Here is a 23,360-nt window from a genome sequence, read left to right as displayed (position 1 = left end):
GAATTGGAGCAGGCACAGCAGCATAATGAAGATAAATTAATTTTGCACATTTTCCAAGTTTTTAAACAACTTTTGCCTTTCAATTTTAATCTTTCTGTGCCAAAAAAAAAAAAAGTTTTTTTTTTTTAAATGACAAACATTTCATGCAGCTTCTCAATCTGCATGCACAGTAAATTATATGCAAAACCGCTGTTTAAAGTGGCATGCTTTAGCAAGTCACACTGTATGATATTAAAGCAACTATTTTCACACAATAGATTCCCATACAGGCCTATGCTTTACTCATTGTTAGGCATTACAGAACAACACACAAACATCACAACTTCTGTTAGCTTTAGGAGATGAAAGCTCTTTTAGCTTACCAGCTTGAAAAATGCCTTTACTTTTGAGTTTGGGGTCCTGATGAGCACCATTTTCAAGGACTCCCAAGAGGCTGCCTGTTTCTACTGGATTTAAATCATTAAACTGAGATTTTGTTTGTTTGTTTTCATTTTTAGAGCAATATGTAAATTCATTCATTTTTTAAAAATAAATGGTAATTGTTGTATTTCTAAAATATTTCTGCATCAATTTTTATTTTACATTAATGAAGGCAAAAGGTTGATTAAATCATTTATTATTTTTATGATCTTCCATTGCAAATATGCTGTGCGTTCATTTCAAATGCAGCTACATGATTCATTCAATTTTATTATTATTATTATTATTATTATTATTATTTTATAGCTGATTAATGGAAATATTAAAGTAAAATTATAGTAAATTTCAGTAAAATTTCTCTTCACTTTCTTCATCATGGATTTAATCAATTGGTGATTTTAGGACTTGGAAAGAATACTATCTTTAATAGAAATCTCACTTTTTAAAGTATATTTTCCATTCAAAGACCTTCATGCATTTGAAGTTTCCAAATACTTTTGGAAGCCATGGACTGACGGTGTTCAGCATCATGAATGAAGAAAGTCTTTCTCTGCCCTGGCTGTTTCTCTCAGTATCTCACACACAGGTGTGTTTGGAGGCCAGGCCTTACTGAGAGACTGCCTGGTGTGTAATGAAGTGGCTGACAGCTGGTTTGGCCGAGCAGAGGAGGACTAGAGGAGCAGCTCGCTATGAAACAGCGCTCCACTGTCAGTCCGTCTCGCTGCATCTCTCCATTGTTTTTCTGACCCATCGCTGTCAGACTTGAAACCGCTCACAGTTTTCTATGGATTCCTTCACAGATGCTCTACACTGTCAGCAGCAGTCTTTAAGAGATCGAGTCTTATTTTTCACTATAGCATTGCTTTTATAAAGCAGACGAGAACATAAAATAGACTGGGAAGAGTATGTACATTTTTATTTGTCTTGTCATGGAGAAATGAGATGTAAAACTAATATACCTAATTACATGGGGATGACTGTAATCAACAGAAATTACAAGCATTTAACATGCAATAAGAAAAATATGAAATATTTAAATACCACAACCACTAACACAAAAATGGCATCCCGATGACGCCGCACATGGCAGCCGAGGTGCTTCGCTCTCCAGTCGTTTTAGTGTTTTTGTTAGTTTTTCCTTTTTTTTTCATCAGGGATGAACTGCTGAACATTCGGCAGAACACACCACAAAGTCTCCTGCAGGTTTTTGATTATTCTGAAGTTTTGCTGAATGTTGTAATCGGTGGAGCACTGGCGCTGATCAAATGCTTCAGGACAAACAGACGGCGTAAGAGAACCAGCGCTCGTCAAGCTCAGGAAGCATGGATTTCGAATGCTGTTGCCTAGAGTACAACTGGCAAATCTCCGCTCTCCACACAACAAAATGGACAAAGTTCTTCTGTTCCTCCAGACAAATAAGGATTTCTCACACTCTGCTGCTCTGTGTTTCACAGAAACCTAACTGAATGACGCCATTCCGGACAACGTGCTCCATCTCCCCAGCTTTCAGCTGTTTAGAGCAGATTGTGATCAACAGGGAAATCGCTCGGTGGCAGGACACGCTTTTACATCAATGAAAGTTGGTGTACAGATGTAACAGTGTTAAAGAAGATGTGCTGTTCAGAATCTAGAAACACTCTTCATTAACTGTAAGCCGTTCTATTCGCCGTGGGAGTTTCACTCGTTCATTCTCGTGAGTGTTGCATTCCTTCGCAAAGCACACTTGAGTCTGCCTTTGTAAAATCTCGCTGATCAGATCACAGAGACAGAAAAACAACACCTCATTTTAATCATCCTTGGGGACTTTAATCAAGCAAATATTTACTGTGAACTGCCAAAATACAGACAGCACGTTACATGTCCCACCAGAAATAGTAATATACTTGATCACTGTTACACGGAAATATAAGATGTATATCACTCTGTTCCACGGGCAGTTTTGAGGCTCTCTGGTCACTGCCTGGTTCATCTTTTACCAACCTACAAGCAAAAATCTAAATCTTCTTTATCTGTAATAAAGACTGTAAAGAAATGGACCAACGAAACAGAATGGGCTTTAAAAGCCTATTTCGACGCGTGGCTAAAAGGACCTATGCTAAAAAATGGGAAGATCAGTTCACTTCCAATGACTCAACTTCAGTGTGGAAAGGTCTGAAAGCCATCGCAAACAACAAGACACCATCCCCCTGCACTGAAGCAAATCAACAACTTGCTGAAGACCTAATGTGGCAGCTGTGGCCTAATGGTTAGAGAGTTGGCCTTTGATGGGTTAAATGCAGAGCACCAATTCAGAGTATGGATTACCTTACTTGGCAAATGTCACCACTTTCACTTTCTTTATAGATTTGACACTCGTTTGCTTACAGAGCAAACAGGTCCATGGATGATGCAGTAAACATGGGACTGCACTTCATCCTGCAAGATCTGGACAAAACAGGGACTTATGTGAGGATCTTGTTTGTGGACTTTAGTTCAGCTTTCAACACCATCATCCCAACAGCCCTCCAGACCAAACTGACGCAGCTCTCTGTTCCTGGCTCTATCTGTCAGTGGATCACCAGCTGGCTGTCTGGTGCAGTCTTAACCTGGAGCTGAACACATTCAAAACAGTAAAGATGATGGTAGATTTCAGGAGCCTTTAACCTGCCACAGGAGCTGCTGAAACAGTTCAGAATAGAGGTTGACCGATATATCGGGCCGATATTTGTCATTTATTTATATCGGCATCGGCCGATATCCGTGTTTAGTAGGGCCGATTTAAAGTCAGGCACGTCGGCGGGCAGCCCCGTGTTATTGGTGGGGTGGAAAGTGCTGCTGCTGCTGCTGCATCTGAAGCACCCCAAGCTAAAACTTTTGGAAGATTCAACAACAGTCCTGGGAGATAAAGGTAGTCAGAGAATTTCACTCTGTAAATGGGGTGGAGAAGTTGGCAGCTCTAACAAACACTGCAGCGTGATGTTACCAAAGTAAACTGTCTCTGACGTTACTCCGCCCCCCTCACAGACAGCACAGCGCTCGGAGAGACAGCTGTCCTGGAGCTGCCCAGAACGGTGAATGACATTTGTTCGGAAGCATGGTTTGATGCAGACAATAACCAGTTTTCCATCCAACTCATTTGTATTTAGGGATGTCAGTATTCGATAATTTCCATGATCGACCGTCATTTAAATTAACGATCAATTAATAACCTTAATGCTGCAAAATGCGTCTGCAGCGGTATTATTATGTGCAAAAGCCACTTGGAAAAAAAGCTTTCTCACCCGAATTAAAGGGGTTTTAGTCTGAATAAAATGGTAGTAGCAGGACTGTAAAATGAATAGATGTGATTATGATCATTTGATAAAATAAAGAGAGAGCGCGCCATACGTTGGAGGTCATTTACTTTTTTTGAATGTTTCCCGCTGAATGAGCCTCTTTAAATGGTTTTGTGGTGCTCGTTGTTGCATTTTAGAATGCAACTGCAATGTTTTCAAATGACACTATAGTAGTGGTGCAACGGAATCCGGATCATCATTGATCCGTGATCCGTTCGGATCAATATCTTCAGTTCGGCACACACGTGACCCGCGGATTGATTTATGAAAAAAAAAAAAAGTTGCGCATGTTCAGTCCACACTCAGTGGTCATGGCAAGCGAAGGAATGGAGGAGCTTGAACGGCCAGCGCATTTTGGCTTCCCTGTCAGATATAATGATGAAGAAAAGAGGTTAGAGTGAAAAGATTGTGCCAGATCTTTATGAACAGGAGAAGAAAAAAGTGGATGAACTATCCCGAGCATCCTCTGTTGCGCTCACAACAGAAGGGTGGACGTCCAGGGGGATGGAGAGATACGTGACGATAACTGCTCACTTCATCACAGCAGACTGGGAGAGTCGGGCTATTAGGTTAAAAATAAGATATTAAGCCATGTGCACTTTAAGTTGATTTCATATATTTAAATTTAATAATGTTAACTAAAAAAGACAAAACGTATGTTTATTTGTCTTGGCCTTTTTTTTTTTTTTTTTTTTTTTGCTGATCCGAAAAATGATCCGATCCATACGAGGACGAGCGAGTGCGGGTTTGACTAGATGTATTTGGAGGTTATTGCTCACGTCTCGTTCTGCACATATCCAAATGTTCCCATATTTGCAATGTATCTGAATGTTAAACTATAATATATTTTTTTATTTTTTTCATGTAAACTAGACGGAAAAGATCATCCTCTTCACATGAGCAAAAATGTCCTTGGCATAACAGAGTGGACTGGTATACTACGGTCTATTTAAACTAACCAGTGTAACCTTGTATATGTTTGGTTGACTGTACTTTATTTTAATAATGAACAGAGTGTGATGTAAGTTTGAAATTAGAATGCACTTTAAATGTTCTGTGTCATTTATACCAAACACAAATGTTGCTGGTTGCTAGTGTGTGCCATGGTGAGACTTCCATAAATTCCCCATAAATGTGAGTTGGCAAGATTATAACTATAAAACGTAGCTTGAACAAATCTGCATTTAAAAGCCAAATAGCACATGCTTTAGATGTCCGAGCTGCACTTTAAAGCTGTTTGATTAATGTGATGCTCCGTGTTCAGAAATGAAACCAGACTTTATCAAAATCTCACCAACACTATAGACTTTTTATTGTTAATACATCATTTTCCTTTTGCACAAATAAAATAAATAAACTTTATATAGTTATTTACTTATTTATGTCTTACTATGTCAGATGCCTTAGAAAAGAAAAGTAAAAACACACTTTCTTAAGAAGCACGTAAGTCCTTAAGGTTTGTTTAAATCCCTTAAGTGCTCCTACTAGTACTAATGATGCACTGGCTTGATCTGAACGTCTTCCTTGACATCAGCTGTTTCAAAGAACATCCAATTTAACAAAGTCAGACTGCTGAAAAACTAACATGCAGAAGAAAAACAAAAAAACTATATAGCAGCACCACCACAACAACAACAACAGTCCCAAATGATGCTGCCAGTGACTACAAGCCCTGCAAGCAGCGCTAGAATAATGTAGTGTTGGTTTTCTTGCTGCTCCGGGGGAGACGGCGAGGCAAGAAAACAACGCTATCAGCATCTCACGACTGACAGGGAAAACAAAGCGTTGGGTTTTCACCTCGCCCACGCTTCCAAACACCTTATGTCTGAGCTACAACTTCCTGTAGCAGTCAATTTCCACAGTATTAATGCCTTCATTACTTCCTGTGCATCTGAACGCTCTCCAGGGCGCCATTCGGCTCGCCTCTTTAATGCAGCTCACCTTCCAAACGCTATTAATCAAATGCAGCCGTTCTGTGGTGAAAAAAGCTGTCCAAATAATTAACTTATGTAAATTGACTTTTGGTGAGCTTTGGCCATTTAATAAAAACATGTCTTTGAGCTTTATTAATGTTGAATTTATTAATGCCCGTGTGATGGTGCATCCTCTGAAGGGATAAACACGACTGCCACCATCTAATCCGGATCTGTGTGTGCAGCACCTGATGCGCTCCTGTTAGTATTCCTAATTAGCAGTAATTAAGTGCTTTCTACAGCCTCTCTCCTCCGGGGCGGCTGCTAGTTTGTGGCATATTTATGCTCGGATTATTTGGATGACGAATTATGCTTGGTTTATTCCATCACAAATGTCAGATATTTGCACATGTGTTTGCTTAAAATGATTATGTTTCCTGAATATGACAACGTTTGGAGAAAAAAGTTAACTGAATCGCACATTATACAACATCATTCTAAATTGATATTTTTATTAATCAAGGATGGATTAAACTGACCGAAAGTGACAGTTTTCACACCTTATGGACTTTTGTGTTTGTTTTCATTTTCATATTCTTTGATCTAGTTTCTGTCTCCCCTCGATTGTGTCATCATGTTCAGGTGTTTCGTGTCAATTATCCTCATTTACGTTCCCCATATAAGTTGCAGTCTGTTCAGTGTTTGGTTGTCCAGTCTCGTCTATAGAATACGTGTGAATTATGAAGTGTGTGTGTGTGCGCGCACGTGCTGTGGGTTATTAAAGACTGTTTCTTGTATCTTCCTCATTTACGTGTTTATCTCCCGCACCACACCATGACAGAAGACCGGACCTTGAAAAAGTAAAGCAACGCGTTTCGTTTGTTCATTTTTTGTCGGTTTTTGTATTCTCTTATGGATGATCCTGTCATCCTCGTCCTCCTGCTGGAGCAGTGGGATCGCTCTCTTGAGGACCACACCAAGGACTTTGTGTTTCCGGCCAAGCACGAGCGCAGCTGTTGAGTCAGGACCCAGAGCCCAGCCCACCATCTCCCTGCTGCACAGAGCCAAGCCTGAGCCCACCTCTGACGGAGAGCCAGAGCCCGCCGCAACCGATGAGCCATCGCCATGGACTTCGACAGAGCTGAGGATCGCCACAGAGCCAGAGCCTGCAACAACAGACCAGTTGCAAGAGCTTGCAACAGAACTAGCGACCGACGATGGACAGCGCCATGAACATCAAGAGTGCGGAGGGAAACTCTGCCCATTGCACCATGGCTGAGGGTGAGCGCCCCTCTATGGACTTTGAGGACATATATGCCCACATGCCCCCTTTTCTCCTGCCTTATGAACTTTGTCAGCCCTGAACGGTCTGTCTGCCTGAAACTATCTGTCTGTCTGGATTTCCATTCGAAATGAATGCTATTCTTTTGAACTTTTTGTTCATGAAATAATCATGAAAAATAAAATGTATCACAATTTCCACAAAAATATTCAGCAGCACAACTGTTTTCAACATTGATAATAATCAGAAATGTTTCTTGAGCAGCAAATCAGCACATTAGAATGATTTCTGAAGATCATGTGACACTGAAGACTGGAGCAATGATGCTGGAAATTCAGATTTGATCCCAGGTTAAATTATATTATTTTATAAAATTGTTACTGTATTGTTGATCAAATACATGCTTTCTTGGTAAGCAGAGACATTTCTTTCAAAATACTATACTAGACAACATAGCACTTATTAGCACAACTTCCTTTTATGAAATGGTAACAGTAATAACCAACTTAAAACACAATTACTAAACAACTCTTTTATTTGCTTAATTGTCAAAGCCAATTTTAGCAGCATGCGACAATTACAGATGTGAGAAATTTTTGGCTTTTAGACAGGTGATCATAATCACGTCTGTAACTCTGTGAACAACATGAACAGCCTTTTGATAGAAACACATTAATCTATATATAATATTCTCTTTCTGTGAGGCTCTTGTAGCAGGATTTCCCAGAAGTCTGTACATAAAGCCACTGCCAGAGTAGAGTTTTCTGCCATATTATATACAGGCCCTGAGCTAATATTAGATTTCTCTATTACCACTGATGATGAGAAGGAAAAATCTAATCAAATGAAAACATATACTTTTTGGACTATAATGTAGTGTTGTTTCAATAATGAACTATGGAGGCTTTAAAGGGACAGTTGGGGACATAAATGAGCTTTCTGTCATAATTTATTCACATTCACTCATTCAAACCTGTATGACTTTAATGTATGAATTAAACAAATAAATAAAATTAAAAGGAGATTTTTCATAGGAACTACAAAAAATAAACAAACAAATGAAAAGAATGAATGAATGAATATTAAAGTTTTAGTTTAAATATATATATATATATATATATATATATATATATAATTTTAATAAATTCTGAAATGGATACAATTTTAAATTGATACTTTATTTAAAATGTCTATACAGTTATAGTGTTCTAGTCTTTATTCATTTATTTATTTATTTCTGTCTGTATAGTATTTATTCATTTTGTTTTTGTTTTTAGCCCATCAACTTGTAAATTAAATACAAATTAGAAATACTTGCCTGGCATCTAATCTAAAATAAGCTTATTTTTCATATTTTTTGAGTACATGACAAAATGTTAATTGCTCAATCTTTTAACAGAAAAGGCACAAATGCTAAGTTTCTCGACGTTTACATTTCAATAAATGTTTTGTAAAGTACTAAGGTTTAATGGTATTCTATTTGAATCAATATTTAATGGTATTCTAAATATACAGTATAATCATAAAAACATTGCTCTGATCTATTGAAGCAAGGCTCGGTTTCCTCACCTGCTGCTGATGACAGAGGAGGCATAATTCATTCTTCTCACATAAATTAGCATATTTTCCTTCAAGTTCTCTCTTCGTACCTCTGTTCACCTCCTAACTGGCACGATGTTGGCGAAGCGCTCTGTGTTTGTGCAGGTCTGTGTTCCATAATGAATGTAAATGGATGTCGTTCAGTACGCCGGCGCTGGACAAACAGGACGAGCGCATAGGCGACACTGATCAAAGCCTTTCGCTCCAGCTCCTAACATTTAGAGGCCGAGATTTTCATTAAGCAGAGTGATTAGACGACAGGCATAGACACACAGAGAGATAGAAATGAGGAGTGAAGCAGACAGCTGGGATCAGCAGCGCTGCCCTACACAGAGGTGGATGTGATATTAAACACGGAGCCATGTCCAAGATCTTGCTGAACATGCCAGAAACGCCTATGATATGACAGAGGAACCTTCCTCCAGCAAAGTAAGTCCATTTAGTGTCTGTCAATCACTCTTGAGCGCTACAGGGGTAGACGTGGGCGGTTCGGTCAACATCTCATATCTCACAGCACGAGTGATTCTATATAACACTAACTTGTGTATATTTCTCAACGTAATTACAATATGGTTCAGATATTACCACTGCGTGGAAAACTATTTTAGAAAACGGGGGGAAATAATTCTAATTGGTAACATAACCCTGCTTCGTGCTTGCCGAGTTAAAAAATATCAGTCAAAAATTCCATCTTGTATGTTTTTCTTTTTCTTTTTTCAGTTAGATTTTTAAATTCAATTACTTAATAAATGCACTTGCACTAGAGAAGGAAAAAAACACTCCGAAATAGTTCGTACATTTCACAAGTTATTATAAAAGTAATGGTAAGTAAAGCTGAATTAAATGTGGACATTTGCTGTAAAAACTAAACTCAAATAGTAGTTCCTTGTAAAGCGTGCTCCAATAATCTTTGTTTTATTTACAACTTTAAAATATATATATATATTTTTTATAGTCTATCAAAATAACAAAAGCTGCCATGAAAAGCTTATGTTTTTGATTTTCATTATATATGTAAGTGATAATGTATACATTCAGCCGGTTGTTCTCTCAGAATAAACCCCAACAGGGTGATCAGGACCACATAAGTAAATAATTAGAAGCGAAATATTGATTTGAGTTGAAATATCTGAACGAAAAGCTTATGTGAAGACAGCAGCAAATTCAAACTAGATGGACATTTAAGGGAAACAGTGCAGTCAAAATCAGTTATTACACAACATTTCACCACATAAATAGTTAAACCATTAAAAGAATTAAGACAATGTTTTAAAATCTTACCAGTTTGTTATTTCTCTTATAATCCACTACAGCGTACTAAACAGTCGTAGCAGAATGGCAGCACCTGGGTTTGTATGAAATGAGAGCGAGTCCACCATACCAGGATGACATAAAGCATCAAACAGATTACAAAAAGTAGGTTCAGCAAGAAATATTTTGCTGGATAAAATTTATTGCAAATACTCTTTTGGACCATGTGAGTAAATGATGACAGAAATGTCATTTTTGATTGGGTGAAATATAACTTTAATAATTTATTTTCTTAATTGTATTATTGTTACTATGAAAATATGAAATTATTTCTTTAATGAAATGATACACTAAATAATAAACTAAAACTGCCAGTAGGTGGTGGTAGTAAATGTCTTAATGATTAAGTCATCGGGTCATTTATTCATTCATTTGATTCATTCAAATGGCTGATTCATTCAGGAGTGAAGTAAAGGGTTCTTTATGAATGGTTCATTGAATCATTAGGCTTGTTCGGCTTGAAGCGGATCATCACCATCAGATCGATCAGTGTGTGACATCAAAGAACCGCAAGAGCTTTAGAGAGCAGACGACTCCTTGTGCTTCTGAATCGCTCTCGTGGTGCTTTGATGTCAAACACCGATCGGTCTGTGCAGCCACTTCAAACCCAACGCGACTATTACCAAATACATTCAAAACATGGACTAAGAAATTAAATGGGTTGCTCGGGGATGAATAGTTCTGATTTGTCTTTATATTCTGGTTGGCAAAATGTAACAAAACAGACAACATTGTGTCTAAAATAACACAATATTAACTTCTTAATGAACTGTTGTATAAGATGAGTATCACATTTGCACGTGTGTGATATGTCTTAACTATTTGATGTAAATATGACAATCTCAAACTGGCGCTTTGCCCCATATCTTAAATTTTAGGGATATTTTCTAGGCTCCATCACGCAGTAAGTTGTTGCTCTGCCTCATATTAGTCATCAGTCGACTGTATGAAATGGCAGATGATCCACATAGTTCTGGGACGGGGCAAGTGCGTTAAATGCGTTAATAATTTTAACACATTATTCTTCTCCATAATTATTCTAATTAACGTGTTAAATTACCATGTATGTATGTATATATACACATACACACACACAGTTCTAAAATTATTAGAACACTAGTATTTTCAGCAGCTAAAAAAACATTTCTTTGTTATGCGAACCTTAGAGGAACATTCAATTTTAGCATTTTGAAACAGTTCATTTTGAAAATGTTCCCTTTAAGAACATGCTAATATATTGCTCTAACTCTCAACATTAGGAGAACATAATAGTAATGTTATAGGAATGCTCCATAAACATTTTTAAGTTTTAAGCCTGCTTTCTCTTAACATTTACTGTACATCACTTTCACAAAACATCAGTAAAAGTTATGGGAACATTCCTTTTTATCTGGGAATGAGAATGTAGGAAAGTAATACTAAAAAAGCAAAGAGAAATGAAATAAAGGAATAAAGTGTAACGCTATGTAACTTCCCAGATGACCTCTGTGTTGTCAGGCAGCAATTTAACCGTTGAACGCTCACCACGCAAATAACAGCCTGTTGAGAGCCCAAATGAGCTCACGAGAGGAACAACAATCAGACATGTGTGATTAATCAACCGAATGATTTATCTGAGGACAGAGCCTTGCTTTACCTGTGTGTGTGTGTGTGTGTGTGTGTGTGTTTCCCAGAGCCATTTCCAAATACATCATGTATAGCTTAAATGTTTGTGCTTTGAGTTTCATTGGGTTTGTCTGTTTGGTTTTGGCCGGAGTTGGGAAATCTAATCTCATGATTTGGGAATTGTATGATCCGTGTTTTGTGGAATGTTCTCACACACCCATGAGCCTAATGTGACATTGATATACTGTGGAGCAGGAAGTGATTTAACTTATTTTGTTTGAATCTCTGTGTTTAGTTTGCTCTAAGTGTCTCAGACTACTGATATAATATTCCCACATGTGTCTGCTTCAAATTAAGCATGCACTGAAATCAACGACTTACCCTAAAACTGTGTAAATACACGTCAAGTACAACTGATGCTGTTGGTTTTTGTTTTACAAATCTTTCTATTTTGAACTACAAATATTTTGAGAAAGTTATTTCTAGTGTTCCTGTGGCTCAGTGGTAGAGCATTGCATTAGCAGCGATTTCCAGGGAACACACATACTGATGAAAAAAAATTTATAGCCTGAATGCACTGTAAGTTGATTTGGATAAAAGTGTCTGCTAAATGCATAAATGTAAAGACTGGATAACTATTAAACGAATGGTCCATTAATGGTACTGGAAGAATGTTTGTTCTAGAGCTGAAACAACGAATCGATTTAATCGATTAAAATCGATTATTAAAATAGTTGTCAACTAATTTAGTCATCGATTCGTTGCTAAATAACTTTTATTTGCCGTAAGCGGCTCATTTCGTGCATATTTCAAATCTGCGGTGACCAAAGTGTGGCAGTAATGAGCCACCGGAGGTTTTACTCAGCCAGTACAACAGGAGAAGTAGCGAATAGCCAATAGCTGGCCTCGTTTTATGTCACGTGCTTCCCGAACAGCGTCTCTGCAGCATTCAGCGTGATGTGGGAGTACTTTACTTTGAGCCTTCAAAAAAGAAGAGTAACCTGTAAACTCTGCACTACTGAACTGTTTAAGGGGACGTTCACATATCGCGTCTTTTGCGCGCTCAAGTTTGTTATTTCCAACACCGCACCGCATTGAGTTAAAACATTTCAACTTTTCAGAATGCCGCAAGCGCACCGCGGGTCATGTGACAAAAACTAACCAATCAGCTTCATCCTTTCCCGTAACAACGTTAAAAGCTCAGTCAAGATGAAAGGAACAGCTGATCATAGTTGTATATGGATTTCCATTTTGAAATAAATTTAGTAGCAGAGCTACTGCAAGCGATTTTTTAGCTGCAAATCCATTTATCCTTGAAATTTCCGCGTCTTCAAGGAGAGCGCACGTCATGGTTGCTTAGCAAAGGCAGACGCCTCAGGGGCGCTTCTGCACGAGCGCTTTGGAAAGGAGGCGAAAGCGGTGCGCCTAGCGTTTTCCACGCGTTTTTAGGCGCGATTTGTGAACGGCCCCTAAGACTTTCATTTGTGCAGATTCTCCAGTACAATGTTGTTTGCAAATGTTTAGTCGTAAAAGCTGATAACATTGCTTTTTAACAGTTAACATTTAAAGCTTTACAAACATGTTCTGTGATCAGTTTGTCATTTACCAGTTCAAAATTCAGTCGTGCAGCCTAATTATGACTGAATGAGAGAGGTAAATTTTTAAAGATATTTGAAATGCACTTTTTTTCTAAGTGTTCACTGCTCTTTTTCACACAGCAGGTTTTTTGTGTGTGTCCGATTTTTTTTTTTTTTCTGGACAACCTTCTGATGGATTTTACTTTAAATTGTGAGTTCCATTCAGGTTTCATGCCATTGGCACTTTTTTCGAAGGATTGTTTACAATTTCACAGCAAAAGCTATAAAGCTGTTTCCCAGTAAATAATAAAATACAATGCACTGCAATTTTATTCTGTTTTATCCTTATTCTTCGTGAAAATATGTTCTGAAAGATTCCTTAATAAGCTTCGTTCGGGATGTTAAACTACTTTAGGAGCTCTAAGGACTGCCATGGTGAAAACATTATTTGAAATCTCCTTGTGAAATTTGCTAGAGTATGGGTCAGTGTTCTGATTGCAGAAGAGTTCGACAAAGGATTACTAACACAATAAAACAACTCCAGGTATATTTTTGATGAGGATATGACAGTGCAAAATGGTTAAAATCTCTTAAAAATCTATGCTGAAGGATAAAGACCATTTATTAATAATTTACTTGGGGAAAAAATTGAAAAAACTAAAATATAAGTACATAAACCGATTAATCGATTAATCGTAAAGATAATCGACAGATTAATCGATTATCAAAATAATCGTTAGTTGCAGCCCTAGTTTGTTCATAACCTTATGTTAACCATCTAGTTTAGACCAGCTGACATGTCTCACTGTTCAGCTGAGACCAACAAGCCACCTTAGACTGGTTTAAGCAGGACGTTTTGTCCAGTCATGAGTCATTTTTGCTCAATGATTTTAGTGCATGTATGAAGTCAGTTCTTCTCATATTCGTCACATTCATTGCATGAGCTGTTTTTCACTCAAATAATATACACTTGTTTTGGTATTTCGTATGTGATGACATTCAGACATCGGTGTTAAATTATTATTTTTTTTTGTCTGGCTTTATATCCAACCTACACTATAAAAAAAAAAAATCAGGTTCAACAGTTACTGCAGTCTCTGAATAAGTCAGAATCTTAAAGCACCACAACTTCAGGATAAAGAAAAATGACTGAATTTAAGGCCATCCCTTTAGTCAACACTACACTGGCTTGCATTTGCATTGCATATGTATTCTTGCATACGCCATTGCATGCTATTATATTATGGCTCACTATACGACAGCAGGAAAACATATATACTGTACATAGACGTGCACCAATATCAACAGCAGACATTCACACTAGATGCTCATGGGGATTGAGTCCTTGGAGAACAACTATAAGACAACATACTCACAGCTGAGACCACAGGGAAAAGACTAAATAATCTTATTTTAGAAATGCACAAAACACTGCTTGTACACACATCCTGCAGGTCCATTTCCGTGCTTCTAAGTCCCCAGTATTCCAGCGTTCCTGCATTATTCACCACCAAACTTTTGCCAAAATCAATGTGTATGTTTAATTCATTCGAAAAAGGACTTTTCAAACATCATCATCACAAGCATGCAACATCCGGCTGTGCCTGCCATCAGGACGAGCAACAGATGTCATTTTAAGCCAAATGCAACTGTATTGTGGGATCAAACACATTATGACTACATTATCTTATCCTTTCAAACAATCTCTCGTCTTCTGCATTATATCTCTACAGCGGTAATCTGCTTTTACTGGGCGAAGCCCTTAAATGTGATTACTTCACAACAGATAACAACGAGAAAAAAAGCCTACCTATGCCACAGCATGGAGTATGAATTAAAGCTACACTATGTCCTTAAGGACTCCATAAATCCAATGCTAAACACGGGCTCATCCTACTGAGTGAGTAGGGCCACCTACTGGGGCTGTGGATATTGCACGAGTGGTTTAATTGGAGACAGAGCTGCAAAACTCACAATGTGGCCAAATCTCACTCAAGAGTTTATGAGTTGCATCATAATGTAGATTTACTAACAACTGGTAATTTTTCCTGAGTGTGTGATGATGAAAATTGTGTTTTTCTTGAAGTGAAAAAGTTGCATTAATGAAGATGGCTGACGGTACTGTATGTTAACGAAGAAAACCTGTAGGTTTGTCTTTCTTGTGTGGTTTCAGTAACATTTTGAGTAAATTTGAGAAGGAAATCTTGGTTTTGCTCATTTTGGATCTATTAATTTGACAAGGTTTCTGCATATGAACGTGCATAAAGTTTTACAAAAGTTAAGTAAATGGACCTCAAAATTATATTCACTTTATAAGCTGAATGCAAATGTAGTTTGGCCTTAAAATTGCTAATTTTATGGATTTGCAATGACAGATTAAATAATAATACAGAATTTAACTTATACTTAAAGTATATATGGGAAAGGTTGAGACGTTTTCAAGTCGTGCAGTCAAAAATGCATAGTTTAAGAAACTGTGCCCAATATCTGTTCAATAACATGCATTTCTGTGAACGCAATAGCTAAATGACCTCACGCTGTCTTTATATCCATAGATACTGAAGACAACTGTGGAAGGAAAAGTTTTCAAAGATCAAGTCACCAAATCCCCGAATTACCGAGCTCAGGTTTTCTCGTTCATTACATGTAAATCATCCGCAAATCAGCATTGATCAAGCCCATTAATGATCAATAGGACTCGAAGGCAAACCTTCTGCATGAGCACGAGCTGTTCTCCTCCCGAGTCTAACTGAAATGTAAGCTGAAATGCGCTTTTCGCCATAGTTTGTGATGTGGCACGATGTTGGCACCCAGTCCTCACCTGATATCTCCTGATGTGGCACATTATGGAGACTGAAGCCTTTGGTCGTGAACGCCTGGCGCACATTGCTGCAGCTGCGCGATTTTACATCTCCAGCACATGACAGCGACAATAGCAGCGATAAAGAAGTGAAAACCACGACAGGTGTCTTCAACATCCCTCCTGTGCACAAATCCAGCCGATGCGTAAAAGCGCAAAACCCGCGAGACGCGTTCAGCGCACCGGCGTCTCCAGCTGCAGGTGGACAACTGTTTCAATCATTCAATCGCTCAACAATGATCAATCAATCACGCTTTCTGTCGCATCCGGCTCATAGCAGAATGCTCGGACGGAATCGCTCAGAACGAACGCGCGCGTGATTAGAACAGCGAAACGTCCAGAAGAGATCCGGAGCGACGCGCTCTCAACTTCTGCTGTGTGTTTCTATCAGCGGAGAGAAAGTAGCAATCTCTCTCTCTCTCTCTCTCACTCACATACACCAACACAGACAAACCGCACAACCCAGCGGTGAGTGTGAGAACATGGAAAAACACGGACTGGATTCATGAAGACTCGTGGAGTTTTGCGTCAGGAGATGTTGAAGCAAAAACTAGAACACATTTTACTGAAATTATATTAAATACACAATACTATAAAATAAAAACAGCAAAAAATAAATGTAATTATTTTTAGCAATTTTAATGATTTATAAATAAGATGATAAAAATGTTTATTAAAATTAATAAATGTATGAAAAACATAAATGTGCATGGCAATAAGTTGTTTTTATTGTTTTAAGTGTTTGCACTTATTTCTTTTTTTTTTCATTTTAAGAATTTTTTTTAATTTAAATATGATATAACAGCAATATGTATATAATGCAATCTGTTTTAAATATTTAATGTATGAGTATTTTTAAAGTATATATATATATATATATATATATATATATATATATATATATATATATATATATATATATATATATATAATTTTTTTTTTTTTTTTTTTTTTAATTATTATTATTATTATTTTTTTTTTATTCTTTACGTCACAAGGTAATATAATGGAAATGTGATGTGAAATTAGATATCTAACACATCAGAAGAAAATATATATATATATATACTTTTCTAGTTTTGAAAGAAAGAAAGAAAGAAAGAAAGAAAGAAAGAAAGAAAGCTGTCTCCCTCTCTCGCAGATGAACCACAGCCCAGTGGCCAGTATCAGAACAGAGAAAACACGGACTGGATTCGTGAAGGCTCAAGGAGTTTTGTCTCGGGAGTTCCTGGATCTGGACTCTCTAAGCTCAAGCTGTCAGCATCGGATCTATTTGTCATGCTTTGCCCTTTTCTTATGCAATTCAATGGATTTTGTATGAGAAAATGTGCGCTAGATTGGCATGACAATAACTGATGCTGTGAATGGCCAAGGCAGTGCAAAAATCACTAAAACAACAAATAACAGTGAAAACGGTAAACAATAAGCATAAAAAATATTAGAAGATAAAAAAGTTATTTTAATTAATTTAAAATCTTTCAAATTCTTCATTCACTTCAAAACCGTGATATAATGCATGACATCAACAAGACTAAACCTTTTTACTTTATTGTACTACATCCAATCCTTTATTTATTTATGTGATGAATGTTGTGCAATAGTGTTAGTGTATTATTTGGTCAAAGTATTTCAGTCTTAATTGCCTTAAAGGGATACCCCATCCCAAAATGAAAATGTTGTCATTAATCACTTACCCCCATGTCGTTCCAAACCCGTAAAAGCTTTGTTCATCTTCGGTTTTGATTTTTACAAAGTACAAAGTAGATGAGGAAAACCTGGATGCCGGGTGTATTCAGAGCACCGCCAATACTGTCTAGAGTGATATATATATATATAATGGTGTAGTATTTAGTTTGAAACTGCTAGTAAATTTCACAATTTAATTATAAAGAAATGGCAATTAACACATTGAATAAAACGTGAAATATAAAGATTGAAAAAGCATTTTCTTGTAAAACTTTTCTTTGCAACTTTGAAAAATATATTAATGCAAAATAGTAAATTCATTGCAAAAAAAAAAAAAAACCCTGTGTAACCCTGGAGCACAAAACAAATCATAAGTCACATGGCTATATTTGTAGCAATAGCTAACAATAAGCAACATTTTATGGGTCAAAATTGTTCATTTTAGTTTTATGCCAAAAATCTTTAGGATGTTAAGCAAACATCATGTTCCATAAAATATATTTTGTAAAATTCCTACCATAAATTTAACAAAACTTAATTTTTGGTTAGTAAAATGCAATTTTTTTTTGTACTTAAAAGTTGATTTTCTCAATATTTAGATTTTTTTTTAACCCTCAGATTCCAGATTTTCAAATAGTTATATCTCAACCAAACATAGTTATCTTCCTTACAAAGCACACACCAATGGAAAGCTATTTATTCAAAATACCCTAAATATCTCTGTTTTGTTTACAATTTGGAATTTTGTTTCAGTACAATGTTTTAAACACATTGTGCTCGTCCATATTGTAGTGTAGAATGAACTAAGAAATAGTTGTTGAAGACTGATCCGGAAACACACATCAGTGCATCGTTCTTGTGATAATGCATCATGTACTGAAGCGACACAGCAGCAGCGAGAGTCTGAAGCCATCGGCCACGCTCAGCATCCTGAAGATGGATTAGTGTTTCACCACATGGAAGGTCAGTGGTTTTCCTGTGACTGCAGGTGCTGTGTGTGTGTGTGAACAGGAAGTAGTGCTCTGTTCTGCCTGTTGTCTCAGCAACACGTGTCTCCTCTGAGACCAGCCGTGACCGTGCAGAAAACTCACAGGCCAAGAATAAAATCAGTCGACTCGCATCCTCCACCAATATTTAGTTTCTCAACATGTGGTGCAAAATATTTATTGCTTGAATAGATTATTCTTTCCAGTTTCAAGAACTACAATTATTATTATTTTTATATCAATATTCTACATAATTTATTAAAATTTACTCACTTCATAAGGTACATTGATTTTAACGATAAGATGATCAAATTTACTCAAAAAAAAAAAAACTTAAATATTTGATAACATTATAGTTCAAATTTGTATATTGTATGATCTTCGCCATTAGGTTTTAACTGACTGTAGTAAAACATGTCTGCTGTTTAGTGTAAAGGATGCAGTTTGACCACCATGAGTTCTGGAATCTCCAGCAGCTTCTGCTGCTCTTTTGTTGGATCGATGAAACTCAGTGAACGCTAGTGCTTTCTTTCCTTCTTCACAATGCTTCGCCAACATTTCCTGTTTAAACACACACACACACACACGAGTGCGGTGTCTGTTCAGGAGCAGGAGTCAGAGAATGTATGTTTGATCCAGCTGAAATGAGTCCACTCTGCAAACGGCGGCTGTGAATGGCTGCCTTTGATGTTTCATTCATTTAAGTGGAAAAAGTCGAAAGACTGCAAATCCCACCAGACACAATAGCCTGATATTTTGTCAGGTCTTCTTTTTACTTCTCCATTCCAGGTGCAAAATCTTGTGAGGATCTGAAAACGCTTTTGAAATGTGCGCTGCTGTGGGTTTAACCTCTCTAAACCTGTGCTGGTGAAGCAGCTAAAGCTCAGGACTGCAGTCAAACAATCTCTTAAATGAAAGCTGCACTCCGTGAGGTTTTATTTACATCTCACTCGCTCTTCTTCATCTCTCTTGGACTTTATACTGACACTTCTCATCAAGCCCAGACAAAATACACACACCTTTGTAGAAAACATACAGATTTCCATAAAACGGAAATGGTTGTTGTTTTAAAGCTTGTAAAACTCATTTATTAAGAATTTTGACATCTATCTATCTGTTTGTTTTATTTATCTTGATTTTTTTTTATTCAGTTTTGAAAGATTTTAGCATTACATAATTGCTACAAATACAAAAAAACTTTTCTTTTAAAAACACTACATTTATAAAAGAATCACATTTCCCACAATGTAAAAAATAAATAAATAAGTATAATAATAAATATATAAAATATCTAATAAAATTTGTTTTTATTATAACTATCTACAGTTAAAATTATATATATATATATATATATATATATATATATATATATATATATATATATATATATATATATATATATATATATATATATATATTATATTTATATAAAACCTAGTTCAAAAGATTAAAAACTATGGTATATCAGTTACACTAAAAAACACTGTAAATAAATAAATAAATCTAGATTATAGTTTGATGCAACTTTTTAAATAATAATAATTATATTTATTTCTCTCCTTACTATTTTTTTTTTTTTTTTTGTATATAAAACCTGCTAAAGTGTTCCTTTTATAAAACCTATTAAACCTATTTAGTTTATAAGAACTATTAAGAGTACCGTGATAAAAGCCTTAACAATAGCGGTGTTAAAATATAAGTCCATTTCTTGCTTTTACAGTATCCAATAAAAATCGATCACTGGCAAAACATCTACTAAATATTTGTGACTCGCAGGTTGCTGCAAACATTGTATTTTGCCAGAATCTACTGCCACTTTTGAATGTCCGCCAATACGGATGCTTTTCCTCCTATAATGGTGTATTTACTGCCTCTTGCTACCGCATTGCTGATTTTTGTGCAAACTAACCCTTTAGATGCACTGTGCAGGAAAGCATCTGCTGGAAAACTTGCTAACTCAACCCAAGATTAAGCAGTCAAACTAATAAACAGCATCAGGTTTCCACACAGTCAAGGACGCCCTCCGTGAAGCTCTGTCACCACTTGTTCTCCAGCAAAGAAATAAGAAAACAAGCCTTGCGGAGCATCTTGTGCTCCTCGCCCTGGAAGAAATAAATCACATAACCGGATCAACATGAGGTGGCCGGTGTTCTGCCAGAGCTGCTGGACGCATACGAATGCTGCTTCCCGATGGCAACGGCTCCCAAACGCCGCTAATGATGCTTCTGCAATGGTCTGGAGAACAAAGATAAAATAGAGCGACACGGAGGAACCACGCAGCACACTTTGATGTGCATTTATTTGCTTTTAGCCTCAGGAATGTTTACATGAGGTTGCATCCTAATAGTCTTGTTGTTCTGTTCTTTCAAGACGTAAAAAGAGCATCTTTCTCAGCTCACTTCTGTCAAAACCAAATATGCTTTGTGGAGATAAAGAACTAACTATCATATCTTGCTCTCCAGACTTTATTAGCTGATCACAATAAACTAGCAGCCCTCGGTCATGACCACTCGCTGTGCTGATGTTTTTCCGGAGCGTGTGTTACGCTGAGGGCTTTGTTAGCACTAACTAAGCAGAAGTCAGCAATATTTCCTATCTGATCTTAGCTGAGCTGTGCTACAGGGCCTTTGCTCTGTTTAAATGTAAAACATGCTTTTTTATTTTTTTTAAGTGTTGAAAGTTAGTAATCGATCATCAGATGTTTGGCAAATCAAAATAATCTTTTCATTTATCAAGGACGCATTCAACTGATCAAAAGTGATAATGAAAGCATTTATAATGTACAAAATTTATATTTCAAATGAATGCTCTTATTTTGAACTTTCTATTCAACAAAGAATCTTGAAAAATCAAATGTATCATGATTTCAACAGAAATATAAAAATTAAGCTTTGATCACAGAAATATATATTTTTTTATTTAAACAGTTCATTTAAATTGTAAAAATATATAACAGTATTACTGATATGTCTGTATTTTTTGGTTAAACAGAGACTTCTTTCAGAAATGTTAAAAACTTTTGAACTGTGGATGTATAAATGACTTTGTTGGTTGCTATGAATAATAAAACAGGTAACAGTGATGCTTTTATTCTTCTTGTAAACGGTTCATATCTTGCAGTTCTGAGAATAAAAGTCCAAACTGTAAGATATAAACTAAACTTTTATTTATTTGGTAGAATTGCTAGAAAAATAGTCAAGTCTAATAATTTTTTCATTTGTTCTGACTCTTTTTTTCCCCACAGAATTGCAAGTAAAAGGGTATATACTGAGGTTCTGATGTTTTTTTTTTGTTTGTTTTTTTTTAGATTTAGAATGAATTTAGATAATTTCCCCAAGAATTCTAAATATACATCTTGAAATTCTTTTTTTAAAGGGGTCATATGATGCTTTTTTTTAAAGATCATTACTTTATAACATAATGTTTTGATATGGTTTAATGTTCAAAAAACACATTATTTTTCAAATACTGTACATTATTGTAGCTCCTCTATGCCCCGCCTCTCTCAAACAAATAATTTTCTACAAAGTCCCTTCTTCTGACAAGTGCATTGTCTTCTTCTGCATTGTGACTGGCCGAACACTCGTCGCACTCGTCGGAAATGTAACGCCCTTTTCTTTTCCATAATTGCGAGCTTCATCTTTCAAAAAATGTAAAGACAGTTAAAAATGTACTTAGTTTTACCATCAGTTCAAGCCTAAAAGATGAACAGAGAGGTGTGACAGACACAGTGATGAAGCTCGTATGTGTTTGCAGTAAAAAGACACTGACAGTTAAGACAGCTGACTCCACTGTGTGACCAACACTCTCTCTCTCTCACACACACACACACACACACACACACACAAACACGACTCGCAGAGCTCCGCATTTGAACATTCAATAGCAAATAATTAAATAATAACAAAACATGCTTTCAGTAGCTGATTCATTCAAATGCATTGCTGTAATCTTAAAGATTGCTAAATTCATCTACATTCTTCAATTAGGGGAACTTTTATGTCCCCAGGTTATACATTCATGTTAAAAATACAATATTATAAAATAAATAGATAAGTTATTTCAAATAATATTTATTGCACCACCAAAAAATGTTATACACTAAAATCAGTATGATTTCCCTTTTTAAAATGTTTTCATCACTAATATTTGGCTACTCAGGGCTTGTCCCCAACCCAGACTTTAAAACTTATCTGCTCTGAAAATGTGATAAAATTTTATCAGTTCATTAAAAAAATCACAATATATGTTTAAACAGTAACTTAAAAAGGCACTTGATGCATAATTTGGGTTCATATCTGTGCAATTTGTGAATATTTTTAACAATTTAGTATTGTCCACAACAAAACTGTCATTACCGCAACAGTCTATGATTTCAACAAGGATTTTTTTGAGGGTAAGACTTCTTTATGCCATAACCATGGAAATAAAGACTAGCAGGGGAGCACATGTCAGCCATGAAAGAACAGTGCTATTTGATGTCTGAAAAAGTAAGTAATTTAATCATGAATTCCTTCTGATCATGCAGTAGACTTATTCAGCGTCATTACCATAAATGCTGTAGCAGCAATATTTTGATAAATATATATATATATATATATATATATTCACATGATTTATGTGTATTTAAAGTTCTTTTTGTATAGCTGTTGAGTGATGTTAGCAAAACCATGACCTAGCATCTTTTTCCTGAAAAAATTTTTTAAAATGTCATTACCGCAACACGTCATTACCAACACACAACTGGTTGTGATGGTAATGACAAGTGATGGTGGTAATGACATATTCTGGGTCACTATCTTTATCA

The 23,360-nt window shown here is 36.3% G+C and overlaps 1 protein-coding gene across 2 annotated transcripts in view; it reads right to left on the bottom strand.

Annotated features, from left to right (window-relative positions):
- LOC132143364 (glypican-6-like) overlaps positions 1 to 16,285 on the bottom strand; it is a 192,557-nt gene extending 176,272 nt beyond the window's left edge. For both annotated transcript variants that reach the window (XM_059553519.1, XM_059553520.1), the window contains exon 1: positions 15,843 to 16,285. In XM_059553519.1, the coding sequence (XP_059409502.1) occupies positions 15,843 to 15,999 (157 nt within the window). In that variant the 5' untranslated portion in view covers positions 16,000 to 16,285. The remainder of the gene's footprint in view (positions 1 to 15,842) is intronic.
- Between the last annotated feature and the right edge of the window lie 7,075 nt (positions 16,286 to 23,360).

Source organism: Carassius carassius, chromosome 7 (genome assembly GCF_963082965.1).
Source record: "Carassius carassius chromosome 7, fCarCar2.1, whole genome shotgun sequence".
Taxonomy (NCBI): domain Eukaryota; kingdom Metazoa; phylum Chordata; class Actinopteri; order Cypriniformes; family Cyprinidae; genus Carassius; species Carassius carassius.
This window is presented reverse-complemented; position numbering and strand designations above follow the sequence as displayed.